The 22,403-nt window shown below is 35.0% G+C and overlaps 1 protein-coding gene across 4 annotated transcripts in view; it reads left to right on the forward strand.

Annotated features, from left to right (window-relative positions):
• DPYD (dihydropyrimidine dehydrogenase) overlaps positions 1-22,403 on the forward strand; it is a 793,145-nt gene that overhangs the window by 383,165 nt on the left and 387,577 nt on the right. For all 4 annotated transcript variants that reach the window (XM_072754539.1, XM_072754541.1, XM_072754540.1 and 1 more), the window contains one exon: positions 3,521-3,705. In XM_072754539.1, the coding sequence (XP_072610640.1) occupies positions 3,521-3,705 (185 nt within the window). The remainder of the gene's footprint in view (positions 1-3,520; positions 3,706-22,403) is intronic.

Consider the following 22,403-nt stretch of genomic DNA (forward strand, 5'->3'; position numbering starts at 1 on the left):
TGAATACTTTGGAGCTTACAAAATAGGGTTATAGAAATAACTACTATATCTCAAGAGTCATTGAAATCATAAAAGGTGTTATTTGGATCCGTAATCATAGCCGATGTTTCAATAAGTTAATGGATTATCCCCCTTCCTTTATCTCTATTTCATTATAAATGTTGAAATTTATATATATATGTATATATATACACACACACACACACACACACACACAAATGGACACATATAGATCATATATTTAAATATTGAGTCCACTGTGCCAACAGGGAAATGATCCGAATCATTTGATGTTCAAGTTGTAATGAACAGTCATTCTTGCATTAGCTGCTTAGTGCCACTGATAGAAAACATTTTTTACCTACTGTAGCATTTCTTTTATATTCATATAAATTGCCCATGTTCTATTTTTCCAAAGATGCTTTGTAGATATTGACAAGTCAACATATTAGATATTAAAGTGGAAACAAATGATCTGCATTTTGATCGATGTAAGCTTTGCTGTAATATATTAATATCACAACCAATTGCTTGACCTCATTGTTTTTTCTATTTACTTTTTAAGTGAAACTATGTACATGCTAAACTTGAAGGCCTTTAGAAATATTGGGGGAGAAATTTAGTAGATAGTTTTTAAAAGGGGGCTGAGATAATTTTCAATATGAACGAAAAATCCTTTTCTTTTTTGGTACACAGTGTCAGAGTGTTGTTTGATTATTAGTGAGGTTAGCTGGATATTACAAATGATAAAATAATTAAAACAGTTAATATTCAGGTCCAAGACTTCAAGATATAAATGAATAAAATATTGAAGAAAGAGCATATTTTCAAAAGTAAACATGAGTATGTATGAATGTTTAGGGGCCTAAAATCATACAATGCATACATAATGGAAGACCCGTGAATAGAATAGTGCTTTTGAATTCACAAATAAATGCTCCTAGGGTGGCTTATGGTGTTGGTGCTAAATATTTTAAGAAATGCAAGATTTACTTATTAAACTTAGAGTAACATCTCTTGACTACTTATTGACTGAGTTAGAGATGGAGCTCTAATATTAAAGTAAATCATACTATTTACATTTTTTAAGTCATTAGAAATTATAAAACATATCACTTAAGGACTTCAGTTTAATTCAGCAAGCATTTAGTCAGCACCTATTGTGTTTAACACACAGTACTCCAGGGTTAAGTCTAGTTTTGTGAGGCCTGAAGCTTATATAATTTGAGGACTCCTTTATAAAAAAGAAAAAAAATTACAAACTCAAATTTAGGCACAGAACCTTAAAAGAGGACCATGCAAATGAGAGACCCGAGAGCTTAAGCTTCAATAACTTCACGGTATATATGTCTTTGACTCTAATAGCTACTGTGGGAAATCAAAGATAACTAAGGCATAATCCCTACATTGCTCAAGTTTAGAGTGAAATCTGTACTAACCTTCAAGGATACCCCTGTAAAAAAGCATGAGGAAAACGTATAAAAGGGCTTTGATCTCCTCCTGGTGAAATAATTTTGGATTCCTACTCATTTAAAAATCTTTATTTCAATTGTCTATATAGAACAAAGTTGCATCAAAATCTTGGACAAATAAGGTCATTTCTTACAGGAGAATTATTTTTTACTGTCTCTATCTCCATTACATAAAAACCATTCAATGGTGGTGTGTTCCAGTTACCATTATTATCGTAATAGGTTGAATTGACAAACAATGCTTACTATTGGCTTTTTTGCAACTCAAGTAACTGTCAACAGATGGTAGTGATGATCTGTTAGGCGATGGGGAACAAATGATAAAGGTGTCTTTTCATGTGACCTTTAAAGACATTAGAAAAATCTTCTCAAAATGCCATTCTGCATTGAAAATAATTACATGAATATTTAATTTTACTCTCGATGAAAGGTGAAATCACATCAGAGATATAAACACTATTAGATTTTTAGATAAAAACCTGAGCACAATAGCATTAACCCATCTGTTCATTCATTCATTCACTCATTCATCCATTCACTCATGCATTGAATTGAGTGTCTCCTATGCTCCGAGTACTGTAAGTAGGCTTTGTGGTACAGTGACCAGCAACATGGACACATTCTCATGGAACCTACAGTTTTGTGGGGAACATATAATTTGTGGGGAACAGTACTTCCAGGTAGAAAACAATGGCGTTTTATTTTTATGTCTTGTTTTACTATTATTGTTTAGAAGAAATGGTTTTAGGTTTCAGAATATTTTTTTTTTTTTACATTTGGTTATTTTATTTTAAACTTGACTCAGTAATCTATTTAACAACTAACTTTTGTGCTCCAAAATTTTACAATCTATTTAAGTTGTTATACTCTCTTTTCAATTAAATTAAAGAATAGCTCCATAAGTTTGTCCTGAGATGTTTAAAATTCATGACATGAATACCTGGAGAAAACATTTAATCCTAAACACTGGCTCAGTTTGCTCCATTATACATGATATCTTTATGCTCTTCTTCTCTTGATGAATCCTTTTTGTAACTTACATTCTTTTCTCTCTTCCAAATATCAGGATCATATGTCTACTCAAAGATACTTGTTTGGATATTTTTCTTAAAGGAACTCGAACTCTTTCTTGTTTCATGACACATTTGGATTCACTGGAGTACAGCAAATAATTTAAAATTCTTTTACAAAGCAGTTTCCACAAGGAACCATTGGTAGTGTTTGCATTTGTTGATTTTTATAAAATAAACAGAAACTGATGGCTAATGTAGCTATATTCTAGGTCCATTGCTTAATACTCGGTGCAAATATTTCGATGAAAATGTAGAAGACTTTCTCTTGTTTTGTTTATAAAACTTCTGGGAAAAGGGAGAAACTGGCCATTGACCCAAATTCACAATATAACTTGTACCTGTTACACACAGGGACAAGCTTAGGATCATATGAGTAATATCATATTTGTGAAAATAATGGACAAATAAAATCTTAGAAAATTCATTTTAGGGATGCCTAAGTGGCTCAGCGGTTGAACATCTGCCTTCAGCAGCTCAGGGCATGATCCTGGGGCCCTGGGATCAAGTCCCACGTTGGGCTCCCTATGGGGAGCCTGCATCTCCCTCTGCCTATGTCTCTGCTCTCTCTGTCTCTCATGAATAAATAAATAAAATCGTTTTTTAAAAAAGAAAATCATTTAAATTCATTTAGAGGGATGTAAATGGATTTTATACACATCAAAATATTTGAAGGGCTATACTTTCCTTCTTGGATCTGTACTCCTAGACGTATATATCAGATCTGAAATATTGCCCAAATTTGAAGTTTTTAATGCCTGTATGTGAGGTATACTTCAAATTGGTTAAGTCAATATCCTTTGAAATTATTGTTAACTCAGATACTTCATTAACTTTCCATCTTTCATGGTTCATTAAAAACAGTTGTTTGAATCCCTAAAACAATAATTAAGTCATAATTTTTCGTAATTTTCAAATTATTGTTACGTGGTACACAGATTATTCATTGCCTCTTGCCTTTCACTTTTTTCCTACCAGTAAAAGAAGCCTTGAGCCCTCTAAAATTCAACAGATGGAATCTCCCAGAAGTAGATCCAGAAACTATGCAAACCAGTGAACCATGGGTGTTTGCAGGTGGTGATATTGTTGGTGTGGCTAATACTACAGTGGAATCAGTGAATGATGGAAAGCAAGCTTCTTGGTACATTCACAAATATATACAGGTAGGCATTTGCCATCACTTTTAACTAATTTTTTCTAATGTATATGTACTTCGTTTATTTTGCTACACATTCATACAAGTATTTATATATGGTATATCACATATATATTACTTGGCTAACATTTTTTTTAACATGGACTGGAGAGCAGGACTGTTCAGTTGATTAAAAATTCAGTGTGCATTTCTACAGGCAATGCCATGAAGTTATTACTTTTGCTCTGTTCAAAATATCTATCAATGGCTTAAAGACATAGATAATCCATTTGTCAAATCTAGATGGTACACAATATGACAGTATGTAAGATCTATATTCCTAATTATCTTACACAGTCTAGAAGACTATGTCATCTGTCCATTTGAATTAGATGAGTTCCTTTTTTTTTATAAATTTATTTTTTATTGGTGTTCAATTTGCCAACATGTAGAATAACACCCAGTGCTCATCAAATTAGATGAGTTCCTATCCATTTCCCGAATTATATGCACCTAATTGAAAAAAAAAATTTTTTTATAAATTTCAATTGTAATTTTTCACTCTTCAGTTTTATGAAACGAATGCAAAATGTAAAAATGGTAAGATATAAAGTTGAACATGCTCTTACAGTAACTGGGTGGTTGTGGGAGAAAAAGCCATAATTACTAGATCTCAGTTGCCTCACTTTTTGACACAATACTTTGTTTTCTTCTTGCTCTACAATTTAATGAAATGTAGATACAGTGATCTCCTTTATATAAAATGTTTCTGGAAAAGTTTACTCTTATTAATAAAATTCTTCTTTTTTCCTATGTGGGAGAGACTCTCCATTCATAACATGCTGTCTGCTTCTCTGCCTCTTTTCTTTCAGTTTCTTTTGTTTCCCACCTGCCTACAAAGTTCACTTTGTCTTTAATGTTTCCTTGAATATTTTTCTTCCTCTTTGCCATGACCATTTAGTCTTTTCTGGTTGTCCTCCTATTTTTTTCTGTAACCTGTGCAGGACTGCTTACCTACCAGGTAGAGCCTAAACGTCGTACCAATTATGTCATATTTTTTTATGTTTGATTCATCCACCTTTATCCCCTGCTTAGCCCAGCATCTCGGAGTACTAGGGCTTGAAATGTTGTGGTTTGGGCCATAGAGTGGTACCCCAGGGCTCTAAAAATGGGTGTAACCAGCTTATAGGTGATGCACAGAGACAGAAGTGTGATTTAGGAAACAACGTTTTGTGGAGATGACAATTCTAAAATTAAGAATGCCGTTTAAATCCATCATAATTCAAAAGGGACTAGGCTGGGGAAAAATGGGAAAAGCAATACAATTTTAAAAGGCAGAAACCCAGGAACTCAAAGGAGAAAACTAGGTAGTAGCTCCAGCTCTAGGGTCTCTAGCACCTGTACTTTGGGGAGTCTCCATGGCCTCTGAAATACACAGAAGAGCTTAATTCAACTGCCCGGGATGGACTCCTAATTCGGCCTCTGTTGTTCTTTCTGTTGCAAAGCTTATCATCCTATGTTTATAGTTCCTCATTTTACTCTTCTTGGCACAGCACTCTCAGTGGTCCCAGTGGCACCTTCTTCATGACTCCCTCATCTGTGTTTCCATCTGTGTTCTTCCATGATCCAGCTCTCTATTGATGACCTTCCCTCCTGTGCTTGTTGTGTATTTCTGCTTCACTGGATGTCAGTTGGTTACCTGCACTTCTGATTCACTGCTAGTGAACTAAACATGCTTTCCCAAACCCGTTCTGCCTCCAGCATTTAACATTTTTGATACTGACTTCAAAGCCTCAAAATCAATGTTCCTCAGACTTTAGGTTACTGACTTCTAGATTACTCAGATGAATCCAGTTTTCAAAGTCAGTTTTGAAACCAAAATAGGCCTGACAGCTTCTTATTTTTGTGTAATGGCATTAGAGCAAACACTTGAACACAGGAAATTATAACATTTGCTATATTATATATAACAGAAATACATTAATAAGAAAGTTTATGAGAGAAGTAGGGAACAACACAGTCTTGGAATAAGAGCTATTTCTTAAGAATATATGGTTGAAAGGTTTACACTAGAGTGTTTACACACACACATACTTTTCTCATTACAAAAGAACACTGTTGTACACATCTTTACTTAGGAACTATTTATCTACATCTTATTTTCCTCTTCTCTCTCTCTCTTGTTTATAACTCCTCAATTCTATCTCTGTAAAGACCTTTCATATGCGCACTTTGATTGGCTTGTTTTTAGTGCCAAATACAGTATTTGGTTTTACAGACTGACCAGTCTGTTAACTTCCTGAAGAGATGAAAGTAGAATCAGGAGATAAGAGAAGAGGCTCTTGTGGAAGGCCAGATGCAATCTAGTGGATGCGTGAATTCAGTTTGCAGGAGTGAAAATGGTGGGAAGGCAAAGATGCTAAAGAGATTTGAAAGGTAAAACTGAGTGAAAGACAGTGGAGAATAGCCTGTGTTAATTTTTTCCTAAAGATTTAAATCCATTTTTAGGTTTTAGATTAAAGTATATAGAGAATATTTACTATATTTGTGATGATTGTGGTTCTGCAGTACTTCACATTTATCATTCCAAAGGATTCCTAAGGGTGTTTTTCTTTTGACTTTCTTTTTATTTGTTTACTTCCCTGGATCAAATAAATATGTACTGAAAAAAAATGAGCAATCATTTTATTTAGCTTCCACCTACTCAGAAAGGGAAAGAAACAGACTTTTAGGATGAAATGAAAAGTGCACGTGCTTTAAAAATACACATTGTGAGGAACAGTAGTGTTTGAAATATACAAGAAAAAACGCATGACCAGGAAGAGTTTTGTTTTTTGCTGAAGGCTTCAGATATGTCAAACAACGTGTTAAATTGCATTTTTAAAGATGGAGTAGAAACGGAAGGCAGGTAAAATCCCTGTCATGTAAAATCAACACTTCCACTTTCCCACCTATTGGTTGCATAGTGCTAAGCAGTGATAAGACCAAAAAGGAACATATAGACAAAGTGAGATTTTTCTCTCTCCACACTGTCGTTAACTTAGTTCTGGCCTGGTCTATCACCTCTTAAAATTGCCACCACTTCTTCCCTTGTCAAATCCAATGAGCCTATATTGCAACCAGAGTCATCTCTCTAGAGAACAAGTTTGATCCTAATTTCTTCATTCAAAAGCCTTCAGAAAATAAATAAATAAAATAAAGCCCCTTAGATGCTCTTCTTCACACTCAAGATGAAGCCTAAACTCTTTATCTTGCTTGTGATGCTAATTTGAATTTCCCCTACACACCAAGATTTCTTCTGAATCTGGGCGTTTCCCCTACTCCACTCATTTCATCTGTCTAGATCCTACTTGTCCTTCAGATCTTGCTTCCTTCTCTTCCAGGAATATGTTCCTCCTGTGTGCTCTGTAGCACCTGGTTTCCGTGACTGAAGCCTGCCCACTGATGTGTCTCTACCCAAGCCAGTGGCCATGCTTGTTTGTTGTTATGCCTTCAAAATAAACAGTGTATTCATCTATTAAATAGGAGAAATACATAAAATGAGATAATTCATTTTAAAGGAATTTAAAGAGGAGTTAAGAAAACTAATGAGTTTGTTATAAAAGTTCATTAACACTGTAAATAAATAATGTTTGCTTCAGATGGAACATTCGTTAAGAAAAATTTTGTAATGCCTGAGTGTATTCATGAATGAAGGTTTTATCGCTGCTTGTCTTATGTTTTACATTAGTTTTGAGAGAAATGGAACACTAGATAGTATACTTTTAAAAATGATTTAATACACACATTATAGTATTAATTCATGCATACGATCATTGCAATAGTATATTTTGAATTTATTTGTAATATGCTTTTTCAGACACATCGTGATTATTTAAAGATATCCCGGTTTGGATTTCAGTAATTCCCGTAGTTGTCTAAAGAGAGTTTCACTTAAATTTCATTAGTTAATTTGATCAGTTACCATTTATTGAGTACCAGCTGTTGGGCCCAAGACACTTGACTTTGAGAGAGTACCAAAGTGAATACATGAGGAGAGGTAAAATATAGCAGTGAGGAATTTGGGCCCTGAATTAAACAGACCTGATTTTAACCCATATTCAGCACTTTCCAACTGTGTGACCTGAGGCAAGTTACTTCACTCCAGGACATGATCTTTTTAGGGGTAAGTAAATAATTATGAAAGCATTTTAATTAGCTATTTATTTATTTAACCATATATATTCACTTCTCTGTCCATGTATGGATCCATTCATGCATGGATTCATTCATTCATTCATTTTTTTCATTCAATAAATTTTTTAAAAATAGTGCTTTCATCTCTAGATGGTACTAATCAGTAGGTTTATAAATGTAAATTAAAACATGAAACTTGCTATTACTAATCTCACAGTCTGTATATTGTAAGCTTACAGCTAATACGATATAATAAGTGTAGTAACAAAAAATGTAAAAGTACAGGGTAGCATGGAAGAGATAATGATTGGTTCTGTCTGGATGTGGGTATCAGGATGTGGAGTCAGCAAAGGCTTCACAAAAATCAAGATACAAATCAAAAGGGAGGTTAAGACAAACCGAGTGATTTGAACTGGTGGAACATAAAGGGGCCTGCTAGCAAAACTGGATAGCTTGCTTCCTGCCCAGGGAAACCCAGATCAGGGTACTAGCTGGCTGAAGTCCTAACCAAGCTCCACTTACTTAACGGTGGTATCTTTTGTTGTGGGGCTTCTATTCAGAGGAAGGAGTGCGTTCCTTGAATTTTCACAAAGGTGCTATCTGCTTGCTCTGTAAGACTTGCACCTGTGCAGTGGCTTTTTTAAATTTCCCCAGAAGGCATCCTGAGCTAGTGAAGGCCCTAAATAGAGAGAATATGTAGGAAAAATTGAAGAGAAGATGCAATGATACTGCGGTTAGAACATGATAAGAATAACCAGTGTTGGACTTCCAATTTGGGGTTTGTAATGAAGCAGGAATGTGGTAGGAGTTGTTTGCATAAAGAACTCATAGTGTGGGAGGCCCAGGTGGCTCAGCGGTTTAGCGCCAACCTTCAGCCCAGGGCGAGATCCTGGAGACCTGGGATCGAGTCCCACGTCGGGCTCCCTGCATGGAGCCTGCTTCTCCCTCTGCCTGTGTCTCTGCCGCGCTCTCTCTGTGTCTCTCATGAATAAATAAGTAAAATCTTAAAAAAAAGAAAAAAAAAAGAAGTGATAATGTCAGATTGTTCTTTTTTTAAAGGTCTCCAGGATTTCGCCCTGGGCTGAAGGTGGCGCTAAACCGCTGAGCCACCCGGGATGCCCAGCTTTTGTATTAATATAGAAAGAAACATTTTCCCATTTGTCAACATTTCCCTCCTTGAAAACCTTTATTTTATAATATTAAACTTACTTGTCTTTATTTAGTTTTACTAATGAATGATCCAATATGGCTTCACCTTTGTTGTTTTTAATACTATGATGTTAGTAGGAATCCAGGCATATTTGAATTTGTTTCTTCTCCTTAAATAAGAATTACTGAATATCTAAGATAATTTTGACAGTGTACCCAAAGAAAGAGTATATAATTGCAAGAATTATTATAGCTAAACAAAAAAAAAATTTCTATCAGTTTTAAAATTTATTTGCACTTCCTCTTTAATCTTCCCAGTGGATTTATTTATTTAACCAGTGCACATGTATGTCTTTGTGTGTATGTGCACATGTGTGCATGTATGTGGACAGGTGGATAGATAAAAAGTTCTGTACTAGGAAAAAAAGAAATTAACCACATGAACCCATCAACCTTTCTTCTCTAAAGGTGCTTCTAGCAATGTGTGAATGCAAGGATTACCCAGATGAAATAGAGAACAGGCATGATAAAATGGAAAGCTAAATTTACTACAACCAATAAATACTAAAGTAGTCCAAGAGCAGAGATCAATGGTGACTAGAATAATTGGAAAAGACTCACGAAAGAAGTGCTCCCTGATTTTTACCCTCCTTGCTATTATATTTACTTGTCAATCATTATAATAGCAGCTACTATTTGTTTAGCCTCTATTATGCATTGTGTGTGTTTTGGTTACAATGGGTATCATTATCTTTATTTTTAATTTTTTTTAAAAACATTTTATTTATTTATTTCAGAGAGAGAGAGAGACAGTGTGCAAATGAGGGGAGAGGTGCAGAGAGAGAGAGAAAGAGAGAGAGAGAGAATCTCAAGCAGATTCCACACTGAGTTCAGAGCCTGCTGCAGGGCTGGATCTCACAATCCTAAAATCATGCCCTGAGCCGAAGTCAAGAGTTGGAGGCTTAACTGTCTGAGCCACCCAGTACCCCTATGGGTATCATTATCTTTATTTCGTAGTTGTTAAAAAAGTCTCAAAAGATAAACCTATTCTAGGTTAAGTATGGTGTCAGTAACAAAGCCAGGATTTAAACATATTTATTCAAATTAAATATTTATTATTTTCCCCTGGATTGAATTACTTTCCTGATACTTTTTAACTCTGGATTCTTGTTCTTCTTGCTAATCATTTGCAGCCCTAGACACCTTCCCCTACAATGTGTTAAAATTTAAAAATAAAATAGTGCATTCGAACTTTACCTGAGAGTTCCTCTGTAGTTTGAAACTGAAATGAGAAGATCGTGAATCTAGGCTGTAGCTTATGTGTAACTTAGTTCTGGTTAAAATATACCTCAACCAGAATGATTAAGTGACTAGAAAAGTTCTAAGATTATAAACATTCCATATCTCCTAACTTCCAGAGAAGTAGAAGAGAGGGATAGTCAACTTAATCAATATAATTAAAGACCTAAATTTAATTGTTAATTAAGGATAAAGATGAGGCATTTTAATTATATAGGTAAATCCAGAAATTCATTAACAATGAATTGGTTAAATCTAGAACATTCATTTAAAAAACAGAAGATTATAAAGAAGTTCTCTTAGTCTGTGAAACAAAAATCAATAATTAGTTGATTAATCTGGAAAATTTAAAATAGGGAATAATAAAAAGGATACATACATATGTCAAGCCTGTCATAGAAATTTTCTCCTTTCATTTTTCTTAAAAAAAAAAAAAACAGAGACACATTCTTTTTAATCTAATGGTTACAGCTCTATCATGTTTCTTATGTATTTATTTATAATATACTGCCTAAAACTTCTGGTTTTGTGTTTTAAAGTGGAGCCCCATATATTCAGGAAACACAGAGCAGGTTCCTGGATTTTTGTCTGATTGCCTGTCAGTCATTTTATTTGTTTAATCCACATCTAATGTGACAGCAACTTCTCTTTTAGCAACTCACCTTGATTATATCTTTTGAAAATATTCAACTTGTTTTTTTTTTTTCACAGACTCAACCCCCTTTCTTTTTGCATTCATATGGCTCTTCAATTTATATAATTTTAATTTACATTCTTAAACACAAATGGGTGAGAGACATACCACTGATTCAGTAAGCACACAACTCAAGGAGGGGGAGTAGAAAGTTCATAGGCACACAGGGTACCCTACTCATTACAAAGATTCAGCACTCCGTATCCTTCCTCTTTATCTCACAGACGGACAGGAGAGAAAAAATTAGTCCAGTGAGTCTGTTAGGTGCAACCAACTCGTTAAGGGAAATAGTGCGGTGCCTAAGGTCCTTCTTTACCAAAGAGAAGTCTTAATACAAAATATATTTACAAAATGGTATTATTAATTTACAAAAATGTCACTAATTTATGAAGATACAATTGTTTAGAGAATTGGGCATGTACTTTGTTTTAGTATTAACATGCAAACAAATTTAATCATGAACAGTAGAGGGAAAAAAGGCTATATATATTATCTCTCCATGCCGTGTCCTCTACTAAGAACAAACTTGTAAATAGAATACAGGCTAACTGCTTCTAAACTCTGATCCTAGATAAGAAGCTCATTTTCCCTGAAGTATTCATGGTAGTTCTGAGAAGGTGATCTTACCAACATGAGACATTTTGTCAAATAAAATTAGTCCAAATATATGAAAATTATCATCTCAAAACCTACGGTTTTGATTACATCTGTAGAGCAATCCTTAGCCATGTCATTATTCTGTGATTCACAATTCTATTTTAAATTTACTATCTTTTAGATGCAACATTAAAACACCACAGTATTTAATACTAGTAGGGGAAGGGATTAACTAAATTTACATGTTGCAGATAAATATTGAGTGACAAAAGACAAGAGTTATTAGTGGAAAGATAAATATGGAAGGAATAGGTAGAGATAGAAATTCAATGAAAGAAATTATATTAGGGATTCTTCAAATATAGGCAATAAGTGAAAGGGAAAAGAAGACCACTTTTCTTTCAAGTAGAATTCTTTTGTGAAATTCAAACACTATGATAAACTGCAGAGGATAAGAAAGGAGACACTGGAACGTTAAACATATGTAAGAGCACCTGGGTGGCTCAGGCGGTAAAGTGTCTGACTTCGGTGTGGGTCATGATCCCAGGGTCCTGGGGCTGAGCCCGGCATCAGGCTCCCCGCGCAGCTGGGGATCTGACTGTTCTTCTCCCTCTGCCCCTCCCTCTGCTCATGCTCTCTCTCAAATAAATAAATTCTTAAAAAAAATAAACACATTAAAAAAAATTCTGGTTGCTATGTTTACTAGTGACTTTAGGAGTCACTGAATTGAAATTGAATGGTTACCCAGTACTGTTTACTGGCTGCCACCATTCAACAACAACAAAAAGTTTGTGTGTGTGTGTGTGTGTGTGTTTCATTTTTCGTTTAGTTTCAGTGGTTTTACTCTATACCCGAGTTTACCTACATGCATCTTCCCAAATGACAATTCTTTTTGTTTCTTCCTCAAACTTTATCCTTTATTAAACATGCCATATTCCTGTGATAAGTATCCATGTTAAGGAGCCTGATACTGTTTGATTATTTTATTCATGAATCTGTGTTGTTCTTTCCAACGTGTCAGTCGCCCTTGGAATGAATTCTTGTGGCAGAAATATCTTAGAAAATATACACGAGATACACACATAAATATTCTGGCATCATACTCACTCTAAAATGTCTTTCCTAACACTGTAGGATCACAGAGCACAGTTGTCTTTTAAGTTTTAGCTTCTGCAGTGTTTTCCAGCAAACAATGAAGCTTATATGATATTTTAAAGAAGGTCATAATGAAGTTCTCTAACAGTTGATGTGGTTCTACTCAGCTGTATATAGTATATGGGCACATTTTGAAATAGATGTTTGTAAAGTTCTTCAAAACTGTTATAAATTCCTTGCATTGATGACCTATTTTCCTCCTGCTTTAGGTTTTTGTGTGTTTTCTTTTGGTTCGATTGAGGAGCAAAAGAATCAGTAGTTGTTGAGGGAACTAGGTATCTCAGGAGATTGGTAATGAGATACAGAGCCTTTAACCTCTTGGTCACTAGTTCAAATCTGCCCCTGGTCAGGAGTGACAGAAAGTCATTATCATCTGATGGCAGTTCAATAGGCTATGTGAAATGAATTTGTGATTTCAGTACCTACTGGAGAGAGATTCATGGCATAGTCTCACCATTGAGTGAGTACAAAATGGTAGTTGTGATTTTAGTTTGGAGAAAAAGGAGGAGTCCAATCATTGCTAAGTATTCCAGGGCCTTTTATTTTGTTTCGTTTTTTTGAGCTGAGACTTCTTTTAGTGGATTTGTTGATGGAATGGCATAGGAGAGCTAGGCTTGCCCTTGTGTTGGTTTGTGATTTGAGGCCGTGAGATGCACATCCATAGGAATCCGTATCTGTCATTGTTGCTAATGAGGTACAATTCAGCATCTCTAAATTGACTTTTAAAAAGTGATTTCAGTCCCAGATGGTGATTAATTCAAGATTGAAAGTTACATCATTTATGTCTCCTGTTTCTTCAGCGCCCTTCTGCATATATTTTTTAAATGTTTCATTTTCCCTTTTAATCATATTATTAATTTTATCTACATTTGGACATATAACTGAACATTTAGAGAGGCCTATTCATTCTTGTCAATCTTTCACATGAGAAATACTGAGTTAACAAACAAGAATAGAAAATTGTAAGGACACTTTGAAGACGGGGAATTAAAAATCGAGCACAGTGCGAAAGGATCATTGCTATAAAGCTAATTGAATTATGTGCATTCATATCAATAAATGAAATCTTTCACCTTCTGCCACTTTTAGGGTTGGAGATTATGTGAGGGATTTTGTCTTTCTAATATCTTTAGTGAACAGTCAGGTTATTAAAACTTTTTGATTTGGGGATCTCTTTTAAAGGAATTAACCTTTCTAAAGAGGACAAACGCATATGTTTATACTTGAAAGATTTATAAGATCACAGCATTTTCTTCATAATGGAATATTTACATTTTTATTTTATATCAAGCTCACTGATTTTCAAAAAGAATTCACGTCCGATTGTAAGGATTTTAAAGCTATCTCTGATAATTTTTATGATGTGAAAATAAAATCTAAAGAATGATAGCTACTGTGGCTCATATTAAAGATTACTGATCTGTACAAAGATGAGCAGTTGCTAAAAATATGACAATCTGGGATTTAGGAAACAAACTTGGAAGAACTTATCTATGTCCAAGTCTCTGTTGCTTAGAAGAACTTCAGTGCCAACTTTAAAGACACTTGTTATCATTATCATTGCTTAAAATATCATTTTAATTTCACATCTTCAAAGGCATTCTTTTGCCCTGAAATATACTAGTGGTTTCTACAATATCTGAAGAACTATGATTTGAGAATTAGAAATTTAAATTGCACAGGCTTAATATTAGAGCATTTCCGTTACCCTTTGCAGGTTTTGAGGCAGCTTATTCGACCTTACAGTCTCACCAGGAAGCTAATGGGAAAGCCTTGCAGCAATCTTCACAGGAAAGTTTCCAAATGTCAAGTGTCATCTTTCCAGCTGTTAGATGAATGGGTAGCCAAGAGGCATTTATTTGGGTGTGCAGCCCCTGTGAAATCTGGGTGAGGCAAGAGAAAAGGCTATAATTTGGTGGTTAGTTTACCAGTATTGGTATAGTTGCAGATCTCCTTGCCAGGCAAAGGACTTCATTTTGTGGTTTAATGATTGACAGCCAACTGCAGTGTTCCTGCACTTAGAAAATAAAAATGCCTTTAAAAAAAAGAGGCTCATCGATATGTCATACTAATTTTTAAAACCCTCACTGCTTCAGATAAAAACAATCTTATTGACGGAACTGGCTTCTTTTCTAAACCCCTCTCCAACTGAGAGGAGGTAAGGCTTTTCAAATGACAACTGTATTAAAATCTTGAGACCTATTGAAAAAGTGTCCTTCAGTTTAAGATATATTGCAAACTCTCTAATTCCTATGTTAAAAGAAGATTGATATGAATCATTGGCCACTGTCAGGTTGAAAAACAATGAATATCAATAAAAAGACAGTTTTAAATCATAATGGATTCAGTTTGAGATAGTGATAGACTCCAAAAAATAATATTGAAGTATGTCATGGCTAAATGCTGTTTCCATGCTGTTTTTCCACTTGGTCAGGATCACTGTATTGAAATGACTTCAGCCCAATTTCTTATTGGTAAACTACACCTTTAGACTGAACTAGAATCAAAAGTGCCTGTGATATCATTTTTATCCTTTTCAGTGAGAAGTAATAAATTTAAATTTGCTTATAGTCATTGAAAAATGAAGTCTATTCAAGTATTTTAAATAACCACTCAATAAACCCTGTAGACATCTATAGAGTTTATCTTTTTGATGGTATAGCAATGTTAATTTTTGATGTATTCCTTAGCTAAATATTTTAAAATAATTATTAAGGATCAGAAGCCTGACTTTTTTTCTAGTAAAATCTTTATTTGTAAAAATGTGTAGCTTTTTGTGTATGAAGGATTACTTTTTATGATATCTATATGTTGTAAAAGGATTGAGGGAAAAAATGAGGACTGAGCCTATGTCCAATGGAGCTATGAAAACAAAACTATCTAGTTGGTGATAGGGAAAGAAAATACCATGACTAATAAGTGATTTTAATGCCTTTTATTGACTTTATATAGGGTTCCAAACCTTTATTAAATGGCAGCATTTGACCTGAAAAGTAATTTAGAATGAAATTGTCTCCATAAAGGCAGAATATATCCTTACCAATATAGCAGTAGATTGCTACTTCAGGCAGATAACTTAAGATTAGAATGGTTAGAAGAAATAACTGAAAAATCTGATCTGTGCCATACTGAACCTGACCTCAGTAGGTGCTGAGGGAGTATGAAAGAAATTAGCCATTGCAAGGTCACTTGGTCCAAATGGGGTATAGGTGTTAAGAATTCCATGCCAAATCTCTAACACCTTGATGCTTGGGGCCATGTGGCCCTCATGAAAATATCACAGAGAACAAAGCACTGAAAACCTTTAGCTTGCTGGTGGAAATTTAAATGCAAAAATTTTAATCAGAACTTTGTTCCTCTACGAATGTAGAGATTCAGTGATTTACTAAAGTTGAGTCTTATATAAATTGTAATGGATTAGATTGAAAAATACCTAGATACAGGTGGTACAATGAAAGCCTAAAAGTTAGGAGACCTGGGTTCAAATCTTCATTTAATTACTCATTAATTCTGCCTTTGGACCTTTCGGGATTTCACATTGCCTTTTGGTTATCTCACTTATGGCTCTGAGATAGCACAACGTAGGCACAGAAGTGAAATTCTCAGCTCAAGGACTTAATGTTTAAAATCTCAAATGCATTATCTTTATCCTCACTATCTTTATCCATATAAAAGATTAAATTATAGTTTTTCATGCTTCTGAAACCCAAATTATGTATGTTAAAAATAAAACATCTGATTTATCAAATACCTATAATATGCTGATTATCTTTTTTAGAGGCTTAATATTCACATCATACAAAATTATGCCTGCCAGAGTAACTTTTTTCTCATTTTACAAATTAGAAAATGTGTGCTAAATTTTGTTGAGATGGCAATGGCCCTGGAAATACTTGATCCAACCACTTAACATATGGGTCAGAAAGCTGAGGAACAGATTTTAAAAGTCAACTCATAGGAAAATTCAGGAGAAAAGAACAATAATAGAACTATCTGTAAGGAATTAAAAATAGATATGTTAAAGATCCCCAAAGAGATAAAGAGAGAACAGCATCCATAGAAAAGAACAGGAGAAAATAATGCCTATCATGAAGTGTTGATGGTCTGGCCTTCTGGGGCTAAAACACAGGTTTTTCCATTTTCGGCCCTACTCTTCTTCTCAATAATCATCCTGCCCATTTCTCATGGTGTCTGTTGGTTGAGCTTCAGTTGAGCATATGGAAGGCAGCACACATAGGGAAGTACCTGCCAATGGTCATAGAACTCTGTGCCAAAGTAGGGATGAGAACAGTGGCACTGGACTTGTATAATCCATGCAGCTAGTCCTCAAAATGATCTTACCTCATTTTGGGATCACTTCTCATTCATTCCATGGTCACTGTATGCCAGACAACATCCCATGGGAATGTAGCCTTCAATGTGATTCTTTGTCAGCTTTGTTCTCTGCCTTATCCTTGGTGTCTAGAACAATGCCTACCTGATAGTAGGTGGTTGACCAATAAAATGCCTACCATACGGCAGGCTTTTGATAACTATGACTGAAAAATTGAATGTGCTGAGAAAATGTTTTAGATAATGGGGCACGTGAAGTTTAGGAAGCAGACTTTACAGATTCACTTGGCTCGTTGATGATAAATAACTACTTAGACTACTCAAACCGGTCGTGGGGTACAGTTATCATGGAAACAGAAGGATAAAAATGAACTTGCCAGTGCATCATAATTTTTCTCCTGTAATCCTCCCAGCCATCCTTTACAATAGTTTTTTTAACGGTGAGACAAATGAGTTTCAAAGTTCCCCAACTGACCTATTTAGAGTCCAGAAATCACATCTGAGTTACTGTATTAGTTTTTCCCTGTATCCCTTCCCCCACTTTAAACTATTTTAGAGACTTCTTTTCCTAGAAATCCAAGGGTTAATAGGTTAACACAAAAGCAGGTATTGCCTGGTAGGTTGTTGACTTACAATTTTGAGCTTTTTATTCCAAGTCTTAATATTTAACATTGCTGTTGTCACCTTTCTTAAATGTCAGCTTCTTTTATTTACCTTCATCACTCTTACCTTGATCATGCTGACTTCTTTGTGCTACATGGATTTGCTGTCAGGCACCACCCTGTGCTGGTCACCAGGCTTTTCTTACACTAGTCAATGACATCTTGTCAGCAGTGTCACCACCTTTGCCCCTGGGCCTGCGACTATGGCAATTGTTACCTTACTGATTGACACTTTTGAAAATTTGTCAACATGTTATTTATTATTTGGGGGGTCCTTGGCTAACTTACAAACCACTTCTTAAAGTTAATTCAGTAGTTTATCCTTTTAATAGACCCTTTGGATTTTATGACCTAGAGCCTCTAATATCTATGTGGTATTTTCTTAATGAATATTATAATTAGTAGAAGATCAAAGAAACCAATGTTATTGCAGTAGCTCAACTGATAAATCTAACCATTTATTTCAAAGTCAGGGAGTATACCAACACTGTTGGTATATGCATGACTCTGCTCACCTTCTTCTCATATATGCTCAGATGTTACTTTATTAAAGAAACCTCCATGGGCACGAAATGGAAACTATCCCTGCCCCTAGCCACACTACTGCCTAACCTGCATATACTCTGCATTCTGTTTCTGAGGAGAAGACACTTGAAAACACGATTCAGGGTTCCTGGACTCAATTGCAATGTATGTGTATGAGGGGTAGGGGTTCCCTGTGCCAGAAAGCACCAGTTGGGGCACCAGTTGGGTATTCTACAATGTAACTCAATTCCAACACTATCTACCTTGAAACAACATCAGATCTCACAAGTAAGCACAGTTCTGCTAGACTGTCCCACCTTTTGTCCATTCCTGCCACTTCACATGCCAGCTATAAGCCCAGGTTACCACCTGTGTTTTTTACCAACAAGCTGTAGATCAGAGGTTCCAGTGACCCCTTCCAACTCAGGATAGCATTCCTAAGTCCAAGTTGTTACCTGTACTTCTGACCAACTGGCTATAGATCAGCGGTTCCTATGACTGCCTCAGTGGGTTCAATTAATTTGCCAGAGTGGCTCACAGAACTCAGAGAAATTTTTTACTTACTAGCTCACTGGTTTATTATAAAAGGATGTAACTAAGGAGCAGCTGGATGGAAAATATGTGCAGAGCAAGTATGCAGAAAGGGTGCAGAGCTTCCATGCCCTCTTCAGGTGCAACTTTCTCCCCAATCTCCACCTGTATACCAACCTGGAAGCTCTCTGAACCTTGTCCTTATGTTTTTATTTTTTTTTTATTTTATTTTATTTATTTATTTATTTATTTATTTATTTATTTATTTATAATGCAGGCTTTATTACATAGGCACAATTGATTAAATCTTGATTCAACCTCCAGCACCTGTCATCTCCCTCGAGGTCAGGGGGTGGAGGGGATGGGACAGAAGTTTCCAACCCTAGAAGCATGTGGCAGAGTCTCCTGGTAACCAGCCCCCATCCTTAGGTGCCTTCATTCATTGACATAAACAAAGACACCTTCATTGCTCTCATCACTCAAGAAATCCTGTGTGTTTCAGGAGCTAGAAACTGTATGAAAACCAAATACATATTTCTTATTATAAATCACAACATCACACATACACACAGGCATGCACACACGCACACATACACACACATTCATCTATGTTTTTGATTCCTTCTCCCACCATCACTTTGGAATATAAAATCCATGCAACCAGAAAATGTACTTTGTTTACTGCTATGTTTTTAGCACCTGGGCACAATGCCTACCATATAGTAGACACTTCATAAATATCACTGAAAGATTGAAAATGGCTAGGAAACATTTTAAATCATGGGGCACATGAGATTTAGGAAGCACATTTTATAAGTTCACTTGCTTGTTGGTGATTCTACCTTAGGTTGCTATATTTTTCAGCTCAGGTTGCCATAACAAGATATCATAAACTAGGTGGCTTAAGCACTAGGAATTTATATTCTCTCAGTTCTAGAGGCTGAACGTCTGAGATCAGGTTACCAGCATGGTTGAGTTCTGGTGAAAGTTCTCCTCCTAGCTATAGATGGCTGCTTTCTCACTGTGTCCCCACATGTATCTCTTCTTCTAGAGGCACTAATCCCATCATGAGGGCCTCACCTCCATGACCTCCTCTAAACTCAAGCTACTCCTCAAAGCCCACTCTCAAAATAATATTGCTTTGGTGTCAGGGCTTCAACATATGAATTCTGGGGGAATACAGTTCAATCCATAGCAGTTGCTAAAAGAGCTGGTACCCGGAGGTGGGAGTAAAGTTTAAATGGAAACAGAATTAAAAAAACAAAACAAAACAAACAAACAAAAAAAAACCATCCAAGAAGACAGAACAGCAATTGCAAGCACTCCGGGAAAGCTAGAGTTTAGTAGAAATCATATGTGACTGATAGATGTATTAACATAGAAGCAGCGTAAGATCAATTTGGATAGGGGGACAGGACCAGCTCATGGAAGATCTTGTAGGCTGAAATCGCTGGAATATTTTTTTTAAATGCTATGAGAAATAAATGAAATATTTTAAACAATCAGATTTGTGTTTTTAAAAGACTCTGGTGCAAAATAAAGAGTGGACTCTAGTAGGAGGCAAGGAAAATGGAAAAAAACAAAACAAACAAACAAACAAACAAACAAAAGAAATAGTCCTGAGATAATGATGGCAATGAGTATAGATAGAAGTACATGGATTCATATATTTCGAAGATAGGGTCATTAGATTTGCTGTTAGAAGAAAAATAGGGAATGAAAGAAGTAGTATTAAGAAAAATAGATTTTGGGCTTAAGCTGAATGAATGATAGTGTCATAAAGTTAAGTGGGGAAAAGTGGGGGAGGAATAGTTTTTTTGTTGTTGTTGAAGAAGAGGAATTTTTGCATGATACCACTGTAAGTTGCTTAAGAGCTGGTAGTTGAGGGTGGGGGTAAAGTTTAGATGAAGAAAAAGAGCATATGGATTTGAATTGTTTAATTTTGTAGCCTTATTCTGCACTCAGGTTACAAATATCTTATTAAGAGCAATGTGAATATAATCCTTTAAAGAAGTGAGTAAAATGGGATCATTATTTTTTAGAAACTTTTCTATAGCCTATCTTTTCTGAAATTTTCATTACAAATTGTAATTTCTGGAGAAATGACACCTGATTTTATGTCATAATTGTAATCACCTACCTAGGCCTTTCCACCATGGAAGCAGCTAATCCAAATTAATTTCTGCATTGCAAGTTTTTCCCCTCAATAGATATTTCTTCAAAGGGCAAAGTAACTGACCTGGAGTTAATTAATGCATAAATCCAGCCTATGAATTAATCTAGTCATAAGTAGCTATACAATGTTATTTATTCTTTGCCTTAAAATAATCTCAGAATGGATGCTTCTAGAGCAGCTGTACCCCAAGATAGGGACAATTGTAGTTATATCACAATGAAATATAAATAAAATGAGTAGGTGAAAGCTGTTTGATGATTTTAAATTGGATGGAACATAGTAGTAGTTATTTTCTCTTCTTCAATCAAATATAACACTACCAATAGTCTTGCTTTTAACAGCGTGCTTTTTTTTTTTTAATTTTCATTCTAGTAAAACAAATTAGGGAAAAATGCAATTGGGATACATAATTATGATGTGAATTGCTTTTCTTCAACAACTAACCATTATACATGCAAATTTCTCTGTGTATAATTCCATGACCTAGCCAGGTATAGTAGAATGCCAGTGATAAAGAGTAATAATAATGTAATAATAAAATAATTAGGCCGTTTTAAGGTTATATTTGTTTTTATTTTCATTCTGAAATGAAAGGCATTATATTTGATTATCTTATCAATATCTGATCAGAATATGCTTTTTATTTTTGGTAATACATTTTCCATGTGTATACATGTATTGTGTGTGTTTAATCAAACTATCATGAATAATTTTCAGATCAGTTTCCAATGTTGAGGACATTAATTCTTTGGAAGAATATTTATGTAAATAGGAGCAGCTTGATATAATGTAGGCTGTAGTAGCTTTAAATCCAAGTCTCACTCTATTACTTATTGACTCCTTGTCTTTGGAGAAGTTGCTTATTTTCTTTGAACCTCACTTTGCTCATTTTCAGTAGGAGAGTAACGCCTAATTTGAAGAGTTGTGATCATATGGAAAGAGTAAGTACAAAACACTTCTCACTGGGCCTGACATAAATATTATTTACAAGTAGGCAAGTATCTTACTGATTCTGAGAATAAACTGTCATATTTTTACAGTAGACCTCAATATTTAGACAATGTAATGATGAATATCAGAATAGATACTTTATAAGCAGATGAAATTCCCTATATAGGCCCTTTTTAGAATATCTACTCCCCTTATAGTAATACTTTATTCTCTTGAACATGCCCCTGGTAGCCATTTATTTCAGTAAGATAGACATGTAATGCACTCATGGCCAAACTTGAATTTCTCACTTGAGAATTGTTCCCCCTAATTCCTAATTCTCAAGGCAGTCTTGGATGTGTAGTTCAATTCCTTGGAGAGTATCCAAAAACTACTTGAATTTGCTTGAGTTGTACTCAAGTGATTCTGATGTAATTAATATGGAATCTATCTTCAGGACATCAAAAACACCTTCAGATGTTTTTAATATGTAGAGTTAA

This window comes from Vulpes vulpes, chromosome 3 (genome assembly GCF_048418805.1).
Source record: "Vulpes vulpes isolate BD-2025 chromosome 3, VulVul3, whole genome shotgun sequence".
Lineage (NCBI taxonomy): Eukaryota > Metazoa > Chordata > Mammalia > Carnivora > Canidae > Vulpes > Vulpes vulpes.